The sequence below is a fragment of the Ranitomeya variabilis genome, chromosome 4, assembly GCF_051348905.1.
Source record: "Ranitomeya variabilis isolate aRanVar5 chromosome 4, aRanVar5.hap1, whole genome shotgun sequence".
In the NCBI taxonomy this organism is placed as follows: Eukaryota; Metazoa; Chordata; class Amphibia; order Anura; family Dendrobatidae; genus Ranitomeya; species Ranitomeya variabilis.
Window position 1 is genome coordinate 632,948,073 of NC_135235.1, and position 13,495 is coordinate 632,961,567.

General features: G+C 43.4%; 1 protein-coding gene across 1 annotated transcript in view; it reads right to left on the reverse strand.

The window, feature by feature from the left end:
• Positions 1 to 13,495, reverse strand: part of LOC143768150 (uncharacterized) — a 94,149-nt gene that overhangs the window by 15,771 nt on the left and 64,883 nt on the right. The window contains exon 13 of the mRNA XM_077256837.1: positions 11,820 to 11,910. Coding sequence (XP_077112952.1) covers positions 11,820 to 11,910 — 91 coding nt within the window. The remainder of the gene's footprint in view (positions 1 to 11,819; positions 11,911 to 13,495) is intronic.

Here is a 13,495-nt window from a genome sequence, read left to right on the forward strand (position 1 = left end):
GACATATTGTACTTCATGATAGTGGTAAAATTTCTTTGATATTACCTGCGTTTATTTGTGAAAAAAACGGAAATTTGGCGAAAATTTTGAAAATTTCGCAATTTTCCAACTTTTAATTTTTATGCAATTAAATCACAGAGATATGTCACACAAAATACTTAATAAATAACACTTCCCACATGTCTACTTTACATCAGCACAATTTTGGAACCAAAATTTTTTTTTCTTAGGGAGTTATAAGGGTTAAAATTTGACCAGCAATTTCTCCTTTTTACAACACCATTTTTTTTTTAGGGACCACATCTCATTTGAAGTCATTTTGAGGGATCTACATGATAGAAAATACCCAAGTGTGACACCATTCTAAAAACTGTACCCCTCAAGGTGCTCAAAACCGCATTCAAGAAGTTTATTAACCCTTCAGGTGTTTCACAGGAATTTTTGGAATGTTTAAATAAAAATGAACATTTAACTTTTTTTCACAAAAAATTTACTTCAGCTCCAATTTGTTTTATTTTACCAAGGGTAACAGGAGAAAATGAACCCCAAACGTTGTTGTACAGTTTGTCCTGAGTACGCTGATACCCCATATGTGGGAGTAAACCACTGTTTGGGCGCATGGGAGAGCTCGGAAGGGAAGGAGCGCCGTTTGACATTTCAATGCAAAATTGACAGGAATTGAGATGGGACGCCATGTTGCGTTTGGAGAGCCACTGATGTGCCTAAACATTGAAACCCCCCACAAGTGACACCATTTTGGAAAGTAGACCCCCTAAGGAACTTATCTAGATGTGTGGTGAGCACTTTGACCCACCAAGGGCTTCACAGAAGTTTATAATGCAGAGCCGTAAAAATAGAACAAACATTTTTTCCCACAAAAATTATTTTTTAGCCCCCAGTTTTGTATTTTTCCGAGGGTAACAGGAGAAATTGGACCCCCAAAGTTGTTGTCCAATTTGTCCTGAGTGCGCTGATACCCCATATGTGGGGGGGAACCACCGTTTGGGTGCATGGGAGGGCTCGGAAGGAGCCCCATTTGGAATGCAGACTTAGATGGAATGGTCTGCAGGCATCACATTGCGTTTGCAGAGCCCCTAATGTACCTAAACAGTAGAAACCCCCCACAAGTGACACCATTTTGGAAAGTAGACCCCTAAGGAACTCATCTAGATGTGTTGTGAGAGCTTTGAACCCCCAAGTGTTTCACTAGAGTTTATAACGCAGAGCCATGCAAATAAAAAAAAAAAAAATTTCCACAAAAATTATTTTTTAGCCCCCAGTTTTGTATTTTTCCAAGGGTAACAGGAGAAATTGGACCCTAAATATTGTTGTCCAATTTGTCCTGAGTACGCTGATACCTGATATGTGGGGGGGAACCACTGTTTGAGCGCATGGCAGAGCTTGGAAGGGAAGGAGCATCATTTGGAATGCAGACTTAGGGTACGTTTCCACGGTCAGTAAACGCTGCTTGTTTGACGCTGCAGCGTCAAACAAGCAGCGTCCAGATGTTCCAGCATAGTGGAGGGGATTTTATGAAATCCCGTCTCCACTATGCGTGGAAACCCGCACGCGGCGGCCCTGCGGCTCCGGACATGCTGCGCGTCTTTTCAGAACGCAGCATGTCCGTACACCTTGCGGGGACGCAGCGTCCCCGCAAGGCATATCACAGGGCCCTATGGCGAGGGGTGCGATGATCCCGGATGTGTACTGTACACATCCGGCACCATCGCGTCCCATTAAGGGGGCGGGGCTTATCGCCGAGCGGCTTCGCCGCTGCGCCGATACCGGCCCCCAGACGGACCGTGGAGACATAGCCTTAGATGGATTGGTCTGCAGGCGTCACATTGCGTTTGCAGAGCCCCTAATGTACCTAAATAGTAGAAACCCCCCACAAGTGACCCCATATTGGAAACTAGACCCCCCAAGGAACTTATCTAGATGTGTTGTGAGAACTGTGAGCCCCCAAGTGTTTCACTACAGTTTATAACGCAGAGCCGTGAAAATAAAAAATCTTTTTTTTCCCCCACAAAAATTATTTTTTAGCCCCCAGTTTTGTATTTTCCCAAGGGTAACAGGAGAAATTGGACCCCAAAAGTTGTTGTCCAATTTGTCCTGAGTACGCGGATACCCCATATGTTGGGGTAAACCCCTGTGTGGGCACACGGGAGAGCTCGGAAGGGAAGGAGCACTGTTTTACTTTTTCAACGCAGAATTGGCTGGAATTGAGATCGGACGCCATGTCGCGTTTGGAGAGCCCCTGATGTGCTTAAACAGTGGAAACCCCCCAATTATAACTGAAACCCTAATGCAAACACACCCCTAACCCTAATCCCAACGGTAACCCTAACCACACCTCTAACCCAGACACACCCCTAACCCTAATCCCAACCCTATTCCCAACCGTAAATGTAATACAAACCCTAACCCTAACTTTAGCCCCAACCCTAACTTTAGCCCCAACCCTAACTGTAGCCTTAACCCTAGCCCCAACCCTAACCCTAGCCCTAACCCTAGCCCTAATGGGAAAAAGGAAATACGTTTTTTTAATTTTTTAATTTTTCCCTAACTAAGGGGGTGATGAAGGGGGGTTTGATTTACTTTTATAGCGGGTTTTTTAGCGGATTTTTATGATTGGCAGCCGTTACACACTGAAATACGCTTTTTATTGCAAAAAATATTTTTTGCGTTACCACATTTTGAGAGCTATAATTTTTCCATATTTGAGTCCACAGAGTCATGTGAGGTCTTGTTTTTTGCGGGACGAGTTGACGTTTTTATTGATAACATTTTCGGGCACGTGACATTTTTTGATCGCTTTTTATTCCGATTTTTGTGAGGCAGAATGACCAAAAACCAGCTATTCATGAATTTCTTTTGGGGGAGGCGTTTATACCGTTCCGCGTTTGGTAAAATTGATAAAGCAGTTTTATTCTTTGGGTCAGTACGATTACAGCGATACCTCACTTATATCAGTTTTTTATGTTTTGGCGCTTTTATATGATAAAAACTATTTTATAGAAAAAATAATTATTTTTGCATCGCTTTATTCTGAGGACTATAACTTTTTTATTTTTTTGCTGATGATGCTGTATGGCAGCTAGTTTCTTGCGGGACAAAATGGCGCTTTCAGCGGTACCATGGTTATTTATATCCGTCTTTTTGATCGCGTTTTATTCCACTTTTTGTTTCGGCAGTATAATAAAGCGTTGTTTTTTGCCTCTTTTTTTTCTTACGGTGTTTACTGAAGGGGTTAACTAGTGGGACAGTTTTATAGGTCGGGTCGTTACGGACGCTGCGATACTAAATATGTGTACTTTTATTGTTTTTTTATTATTTAGATAAAGAAATGTATTTATGGGAATAATATTTTTTTTCTTTATTTAGGAATTTTTTTTTTTTTTACTTTTTTACTTTGTCCCAGGGGGGGACATCACAGATCGGTGATCTGACAGTTTGCACAGCACTCTGTCAGATCACCGATCTGATTCACAGTGCTGCAGGCTTACCAGCGCCTGCTCTGAGCAGGCACTCGGTAAGCCACCTCCCTCCCTGCAGGACCCGGATGCCGCGGCCATCTTGGATCCGGGACCTGCAGCGAGGAAGGAGGTAGGAGACCCTCGGAGCAACGCGATCACATCGCGTTGCTCCGGGGGTCTCAGGGAAGCCCGCAGGGAGCCCCCTACCTGCGCGATGCTTCCCTATACCGCCGGCACACCGCGATCATGTTCGCGGTGTGCCGGGGGTTAATGTGCCGGGGGCGGTCCGTGACCGCTCCTGGCACATAGCGCCGGATGTCAGCTGCGATAGTCAGCTGACACCAGGCCGCGATCGGCCGCGCTCCCCCGTGAGCGTGGCCGATCGCGCTGGACGTACTATTCCGTCCTTGGGAAGTAGGGCCCACCCCACATGGACGGAATAGTACGTCCAATGACAGAAAGGGGTTAAGAATACCTACCCGCTTCCAGTCATCCCCGATCTTTATAATCAGCTTATGGAGACAAAGTGATTTCTATGCATCCTAAAAGGTGATGACTGGAAAACAGCGTTTTTAAAGTCTGAGGGTTTATTTGAAAATCTTGTCATGTCATTTAGGTTAACCAATGCACAAGCAGTATTTCAAAAGCTTATCAGTTGTATTTTTTCTGACTGTATTGGGAGATTTATTGTGATTTACCTTGATGATATTTTATGTTTTTAGCCTGATTTTGATTCTTACCAGGAACACGTCCGTGTGGTATTACAAAGGGTGAGGTAGAATTCTTTGTTTGATAAATTGGAGAAATGTATTTTTCTGTTCAAGAAATGTCATTTCTGGGGTTCATCTTACCGGCTGATGGGTTTAAGATGCATCCTGGGAAGGTGGAAGCCATAATAGATTGGGCTAAACTTAAGGACCTTAGAGTGTTGCAACATTTTCTAGGATTCGCAAACTATTAAATAAAATTAATTAGGGTTTTTTCTCAGATTGCTAAACCTTTTAGGGTAGGTGCACACGTTCAGTAATTAGCAGCGCTTTGGATGCAGCACATGTCCGCTGTGTCCAAAGCACTGCCGGCTATTGAAATGCAGGTGAATCTGAACGTGTTCACTGAACCGTGCAGATTCACCTTGTGCAATACATTGTACAGGTGAAATTTATCTTTCGGAGACTCACATCTCCGCAAGATAAATAGACATGCTGCGGTCTGGAAAGACGCGTCGCATATCCGCCTCCCCTGGTAAGCTGCAGGCATCTGTGCACGCATTGTGGGCATGGGATTTCTTGAAATCCCATCCACTATGCTGTAACATCTGGACACTGCGGGTTGGATCCTGCGCAAGTACGCAACTTCCAACACGCAGCGATTACTGACCTTTTGCACCTACCCTTACTGTCCTCACATGTAAGGGAGCAGATCTCAAGCTTTGGTCACAGGAGGTTATTAGGACTTTTGAAAAATTGAAAGTGTTTTATCTTTGCTTCTGTTCTAATCCAACACGATCTCCAGGAAACATTTATTATGGAGGTGGATGCATCGGAGGTTGGGGTAGCCACCGTATTATCTCAGGGTTCCAAAACTCTGGTAAACTTGGCAGCAATTGCATTTTTCTTGAAACATTTTTTTCCTGCTGAAAGATATTATGATGTTGAAAATAGTGAGCTCTTCCTGTTACGTTAGAGTTTGAGGAATGGGGACATTTTTTGGGGGAGCAGTTCAACAAATCACTGTAGTCACTAACCATATTAATTTAGCTTACATTGAATCAGCTAAATGGCTAACGCCTAGACAGGTCAGATGGCCTTTTTTCTCTTTATTCTAGCTCTCTATGACATTCAGGTCAGGGTCCAAAATGTGAAGGCTGGCGCACTATCGCGCAGTCTTAATTCAGTTTCTTCTCCAGAACCGCAATTCTACCTCACAACATTTTGGTTTCTGTGGTATCTTCGGAGTTGGAAGCAGAGATACGTAAAGTCCAATCGTTGGCATCTTCTGCTAGTGAATTGGCTCCATTGCCAATTCCAGAAAGACTGTAGACTCATCTGTCCATGGATTTAATCACGGATTTGTATGTTTGGTGGGAAAACTTATTTGTGTGGTGGTTTACCAATTCAGTAAACAGGCTAATTTTATTCCTTTATCAGGCTTACCTAATGCAGAGACACTCTCCAGGTTGTTTATTTGTCATTTTGTAAGATTGCATGGAATTCCTCTTAACATTTTGTCTGAGAGAAAAGTGCAATTTGTCTCCAAATTCTGGAGAATTGTAAGAAACTGTGATAGACTTGTCATTTTGCCCTGCCTAACGCCCTGAAAACAACGGTCAGACAGAAAAAACAAATAAATCTTTGAAACAAATTTGAAGGTGTTTTGTTGAGGTTGAGCAGTCGGATTGGTCCTCATTCCTACTTCTGGCTTAGTTTGCATTTAACAATTGGATCAAGCAGTCTACCGTTACCTCACCTTTTTTTAAATTATGGATTTTATCCCCATTTTGGTGAATTCTCTAGGATAAGTACTGAGTGTCTTGGGGTGGAGGTTACCAGAAAGAAATTCAGAGATGTCTGGAGGGAGGTTCAAAAGAATATCGGGGTTGCTCAGATCCGCTAAAGATGGAAGGTCGATATAAAACATTCGGTTGGTCCCGTCTTTAAAGTTGGTTATAAGGTTCGGTTGTCATCCAAAATGATCAAACTTAAGGTACCGTTGGCAAAGTTGGACCACAAACTCATTCATTCCTGGGAAATCTAGGGGTCCAGTGGCCCCCTAGAATAGGGGGTACTGTTATGATTCCACAATTCACTGTGTCCTAGGGTGTGCTGGGCTGTCAGTATTCTGAGTGACAACCCAACTACCTAATCTCGCCAGGTTTGCTCGGTTTCCTCTAGGTGTCATGCATTCTGGTTGATTACCTGGCTATTTCGCTGACTGACAATGGTTAGACTATTGCCAGTCATAGCTTTACTTGGTGGCGTGTGTGTGCCTTGTGCTCTGTGTTCAGCTATTCGGATCTTTGTTGCCTGACCTCAGAATTTGCATTTTGACCATTTGCTTGTTTTACCCTTTTGCCTTTGACGTGCTCTCTTAGTATCTGACCTCAGACTCCTTGACTTCTTTGTCTCATGGCTCATTCATGAGAAGCGACTCAACATCACAATTGGGCCACCAGAAGAAGCGAGAACATTTTTTTTGTATTTCCTGAATGCCCTTGTGCTCTGCTAACTTGGAGGCATAGATCAGTTTTAATACATTTAGTCTCACAGTTTCTGGGACATACTGTAGATGCATTGATTATGAGTCCATACTCTATTTTGAAAGGTAAGAATTGGGTCAGTCTCATATGCTACACGAATATCTTAAAGCAAGACTTTGTTATGAATCACCCCTAGGATGTTGGACTCAGATAGAATAGTTGATGGAGGTGCTGTACAAATGAATCTTTGGAAAAACAGCCTACATAGAGTATCAGCCTTACCATTACAGAAAACAGGTCAATAAAAGTTAAAGTTAAATCGATTATAAGAAATGACTACATTGAGCTTGGCGAGGAGACAAACACTTGGCAGATCTTACAAAATTAAAGGTTGCGATGGTCAGTTAGATCAACAATTTGTTGAGCTGATCCTTTTAGATGTCTCCATTCCTTGAAAGCAGCAATGATAGCTCTGAGCTCCTTGTTCTCCACATCATAGTTTCTTTCTGACACGGTCAAACTTCATAATTCCCGTCATAATTCACGTTCTTTGTGATAAAATAGCCCCAACAGCACTGTTTGAATCATCAACTCTAAAAAAGTAATTTTCCGTATTCGGATGAATCCACCTAGGAGCTGTAGAAAACTTAGCCTTGTGCTAAAGGAGACCAAACAAACTGTATGCATTTGTTAATTTGGTGATTGGTGCAATTATACCTGAAAAATTCTTAATAAAACATCTGTAAAAATTAGCAAAGCACTCAAATCGCTGAACCCCTTTCATGTTTTTGGTGTTGGCCATTCAATGATAGCTTGAATCTTGTTAGAATCCATTTGTAACCCTTGAGTAGAGATTATGTAGCCCAAAACTGAATTTCTGTTTCTGGATCTGTGATGAAATTCACATTTCTCAAGCTTATGATCAGACACTCCATCACAGTTTTCACATGATTCAGATGCTCTTCTGCAAAATTAGAAAAGATTAGAATATCATCCAAATAAATGACCCTAAATTGATCTTGTAAGTCTCTGAAAATGTCATTAACAAAATGCTGAAAATGTTCATAATAATGTCCATAATGTGATGTAAATGCCGGTTTCCATTTGTCACCTGGTCTAACACAAACCAAGTTGTATGTCCCTCGAAGATCCAGTTTTGTGAACATCTTTTCATGACAAACTCTTTCCAGCAACCAAGGGATCAAAGGCAGAGGGTAATGATTTTTTACAGAAATGTTTAATTTTGGTTGGTTTTAATTCAATGCAAGGTCTCAAGGAACCATCTTTCCTTTTTCACAAAAAATATTGGCACACCTGCTGGGGAGGAGGATGGACGAATAAACCCTTTGGCTAAATTTTCATTAATGTATTCTTTGACAGCTTGTAATTCCTGCTCTGCCAGTGGGTAAATGCTTCCAAAGGCTATAGCTACTTCGGGTAATAGATCAATTGGATAATCACACGGCCAATGAGGAGGAAATTTGCTGTTTTTTTTCTTGTCACATACATCAGCAAATTCTTTACATACATGTAGTAGTTTGCAAGACAGTTCAGGATCCTCTACAACCTAGTCAATTGGTGAAGTCTGTGGGGAGTGGACAGATGGATGACACTTTTTTGGTGTCCCAGTTAATTGTGAGATTTTGAGTTTGTAGCCATGGCAATTCTAGTATAATTGGAAAATGTGGAAATGAGACAAACAAGAAGGAATAGACCTTATGGTGTGATTAGGTTCCATGACTATCTCCATGGGTTCAGTCTCTTTTTTTAACTTGTCCAGAACTCAGTAGAGATCCATCAGCAGTTTCCATAAGAATAGATGAAAGTCTGTATTGAATTTATAGCCCGTGGTTTTTAGCAAAAGAAATGTCCATAACATTTCTGTTTGCTCCTGAATCAACCATGGCAGGTATGGAAATCCATTGCAACCTGATAGGAATGAAGCAATGAGAAGCCTTGTTTTCTTTTTTCATGTTGGATGCAGTAGAAGATTCTTCATCGGAAAAGTTAGATTTCGCTACCACTGCTACTGTTTTATGAAGTGTAGGAGAATTAATGAGAAAGTGGTCAGATTTGCCTCAATAGAGACAATGATTTTCCCGAAGTCTCCTCGCTTTCCTATCAGCAATGTTACAGCGGGTATGTGATAATTATTAAAAGTAATTTTTATTAAATACGTCTACAATAGGAGACCACAACAGACAAAAAAAGAGCATAGTAGAATTCTAGTTCCTAAAAAACTATCTTAACAGATAAACAGACAGTACTGGGTGCAATCTGCAACACGGACAAAAAAACCAATTATACTCATGGACACACAAATTCACATGGGTCAACAGTGGTTGTATATGGACATACTATCTCCATTGAGATTGTAGCCCAGAAAATGCTCACTAATAATAGGATATAAATGAACCAACGGTGGTTGGCAAAGAACAAATATAACTGTCATAGCCAAATGAGCTAAGCTGACATGTCCAAAACTGCACATGTATGAAAAGTGATGCATAGCTAGCTGTAGATGCTAGATGGAAACAAGTACAGTATTTTTCGAACTACTAGACGCACTTTTTTCTCCAAAAATTATAGACCATCCGGTCTGTACCTGCAGTGGCTGTGGATGGGGATGTGGGGAAGCGGGTCACAAGAAGCAGGAGTTGCTGCTGCGACTGACCCCTGTGCCCGCTGTTAAAGAGAAATCAATGTCCACTGCTCCCACACCCATAGTTCCTCCCACCTCTATGCACTGAAGCGAGAGCCAAGAGGTGGGAGAGACTTTGGGCATGTGGAGCAGTGAATATTCATTCTTTGTAATGGAGGGCACTGTGCTTGCCGCAGCCGCCGGTTCCTGCAATGGCTGGGCGATCACGTGTGCCCGCTATTACAGAGAATGAATATTCACTGCTCCCCATGCCCATGGGAGAGGAGAGCAGTGAATATTCATTCTCTTTAGTAGCGGGAACTCGTGATCGCTCGGCTGCTGCAGAAAGCCAAATGCTGCGGCTAACAGTATGCTTGCTATTAAAGAAAATGAATATTCACTGCTCCACATGCCCATAGTCCTGGGTGTCGAGAACGGTTAGTATTCCAGCAGCTGTCTTCGATTTGAAAGCAGCGCATGACGTCACTGCTAAGCACAGCTTATAAGAACAAATCAGCTGCTGGCATCAGAACAGGACGCTGCGAGTGAGCCCAAGGAAGGTTAGTAAAATGGTTTATGTTTTTTTAAGGGGGCCATGTATACCAAGACTGGGATGGGGGTCATGCATACCAGGATGGTGATGAGGTATCCATGGATACCAGGTTAGGATTGAAAGGGCCATGTATAACAGGATAGGAATGAGGGGGCCATGCATACCAGGATGTGGATGAGGGGGCCATGCATACCAAGATGGGGATGAGGGAGCCATGTATATCAGAATGGGGATGAGGGGACCATGTATATCAGAATGGGGATGAGGGGCCATGCATACCAAGATGGGGATGAGGGGACCATGTATATCAGAATGGGGATGAGGGGGCCATGCATACCACAATGGGGATGAGGGGACCATGTATACCACAATGGGGATGAGGGGACCATGTATACCACAATGGGGATGAGGGGGCCATGTATACCACAATGGGGATGAGGGGGCCATGCATATCAGAATGGGGATGAGGGGACCATGTATATATGGATCGGGATGAAGGGACCATGTACACCAGGATGGGGTTGAGTAGGCCATGTATACCTGCACCAAAGTGCCGTCTATGCTGGAATGCACGTCAGGTACTAGAGGCTTATGCATCACTCCCCTGTAAACCGAAAATGCTCTCTGCATGTCGGCGTTCTTGGTGGTGAACTTCCTACCGCATGACCAGAGAATGGATGGAAGGAAGATAAAAGCTCCCCTGAGAAGGAAGCACCTGAATTAGGAACTCCAACTCTACTGGAAGGCTGAGGAACGCCTTGATCAGAGAGGTGTTGCCCTACAAACCATGTTGCAGGAAGAAGGAGAGGGACGGACCCCCAAGATTCCGGCAATCAGAAGCTCCTGCTCAACTAACAGCTAAATTCTTCTGTGCTCTGCCTATGCATCTGTCCCTGATAGGGACAGGAAAAAACATTGGTGGGTGGTGAAGGGAGTGGCCCTTTAACCTGTTGAGTGTTCCTGTCCCTATCAAGGATGCGAAGGAGTACCTCCTGATGGTGCTATCAGGAGGGATGTCCTAGAAGAAGCCTTTACTTACACAAAAAATTTAAGGCTTGGTTTGAGTTTGTTAAAATACGTATGGAGAAAAGTGCTGTGGTCAGATGAGAGCAAAATTTAACTTTTGGGCCATCAAGGTAAACGCTATGTCTGGTGTCAAACCAACACGGCTCATCACCCCAAGAACACCATCCCACCATCCCCACAGTGAAACATGGTGGTGGCAGCATCAGGCTGTGGGGATGTTTTTCGGCAGCAGGGACAGAAAAAATGGTCAGAGTTGAGGGGAAGCTGGATAGTGCGAAATACAGGGATATTCTTTAGGAAAACCTGTTTCAGTCTGTCAGTGATTTAAGACTGGGACGGAGGTTCACCTTCGAACAAGACAATGACGCAAAACATACTGCTTAAGCAACACTCGAGTGTTTTAAGGGGAAACATGTAAATGTCTTGGAGTGGCCTAGTCATAGCCCAGATCTTAATGCAATTGAGAATCTGTGGTCAGACTTGAAAATTGCTGTTCATCAGAGGAAACCATCTAACTTGAAGAAGCTGGAGCAGTTTTGCCTTGAGGAATGGGCAAAAATCCCACTGACAAGATGTGGAAAACGGAGAGACTTATCCAAAGAGATTTGCAGCTGTAATTGCCACAAAAGGTGGCTTTACAAAGTACTGACTTCAGGGGGTGAATAGTTATGCATGCTATTTTGTCCTATTTGCTGTTTGATTCACAAAACAAAGAAAGCCAAGTGATCATAGTTGTAAACATGTTCTTTACATGAACTGATGCAAACCCTTGAAAAAAAATCAGTAAAACTCTGGGATGTGAGGTAGCAAATTATGGAAAAAAAACCAAGGGGTTGAATGCTTTCGCAAGCCCACTGTAAAGTTACTCCACAAGCCAGTGACTGATTTGAACCTGTGACTTCTCGGCATTTAGTGGTCACTACTCACCTGTGCTGTTATCTGTAGGAATCTCCTCCTTACACCACTCATCACCCCTCACATATGTCTCCGTAGCATTAATATACATCAGATCTTCACCCTGAAAGAAATGTTGTAAAAGTTACAGACAGATAAAGATGTTTCGTGAAATGATTTTGAAAAACAACAACGTTCAAACAAAATCTAAGGGTCTACTCACACTGGTGTATATTCTCTCTTGCAAGAGAATTGGGCCGCTAATGACATTTGACTCAAACTTTGTCAGAGTTTGACCAGAGTGTCAACTTGGTATGTTCAGATTCTCTCACATGAGAGAATTGCAGCACAGGTGCGGGAAAGATGGGGAACTTAATTTCTCCATCTTCTCCATTGTCTTCGTAAGCATACATCCGACTGCACTCGAATGACATCAGAGTGCAGTCCAATGTTTCACATGCATCCAAAGACTTGAATGGGCGAGTGTTATCTGATCATCGGATGCACCTGCAGCATGCTGCGATATTTTTCTCATGTCGAATTGGCATAGAAAAATAATTGCAAATCTGGACTGTCCCATAGTATAATACTGGGCCGAGTGCCATCTGATATAACATGGCACAGCACTCCGCCATGTTATACACCATTGAGAGCGTACTCTTGCCTCTAGTCTTCCAATTCTAACCACCAGTCTGCATAACCAGAAAATTGTGAGAAGATCCAGGCAACATGTAATGTCTATGATCAGCTTTATCCTGACATTTCCACCAGATATAAAACATACACTGAATGGCCACATTACTAGAGACACACATATAGTCGCACATTGGGCATACATTGGCCTTCAGAATTTCAGCAATTAATAATGTCACAGATTCCACTAGGTGCTGAGATTGTTCCCCAGGAATACTGGCCCATGCCAACAGGAAAGGTTCTTGTAGTTGCTGCAAATTAATGTATTTTTTGGACTATAAAATACTCCGGATTATAAGATACACATTAAATTTTGAGGAGAAAAATAGGAAAAAAACTTTTTTTTTTTAATAAAATGGTAATGCTTCTTATAATCCATGCGTCTTATTGCTTACTGGGGGTGGTGGCTGCGGTGAAGCAGGGTCCCAGGGTCGCTGCTGGAGGCAAGAGTGGAGCGTTGCTACAAGCCGCAGGCTGGGATGAGGGAGTGTGGTTGGATGTGCAAGATCTTGATGCCGAGATCTCCCTCTGCGCATGCGCTGCCCCCGGCAGCCATTTTCCCGGAGTCCACCGCATACGAAACCATGGAACTGCGGGGGCTCTGGCCTTTCACAAAATGTCAGCAGAGCCCCCGCAGCAATGAACACCACCCGCAGCACCGGACACCACCCGCAACATCGGACACCACCCGCAACATCGGACACCACCCTCAGCACCAGACACCACCCACAGCATCGGACACGACCTGCAGCACCAGACACCACCTTAAGCATCGGACACAACCCGCAGCGGCACGCCACACATCCGAACATCCCCTGCAGCAACGCTCTACTCTTTCCTCATCCAGCCGCAACCCTGGGACCCTGCTCCACTGCGGCCGGTAAGGTATATCCGCATTATAAGATGCACCCCCATTTCCCCCCCAAATTTTGGGGAAAAAAGTGTGTCTCATAATCTGAAAAAATACAGCAGATCCTGATACTCTGAATAACCATTTCTACCTCATCCCAGAGATG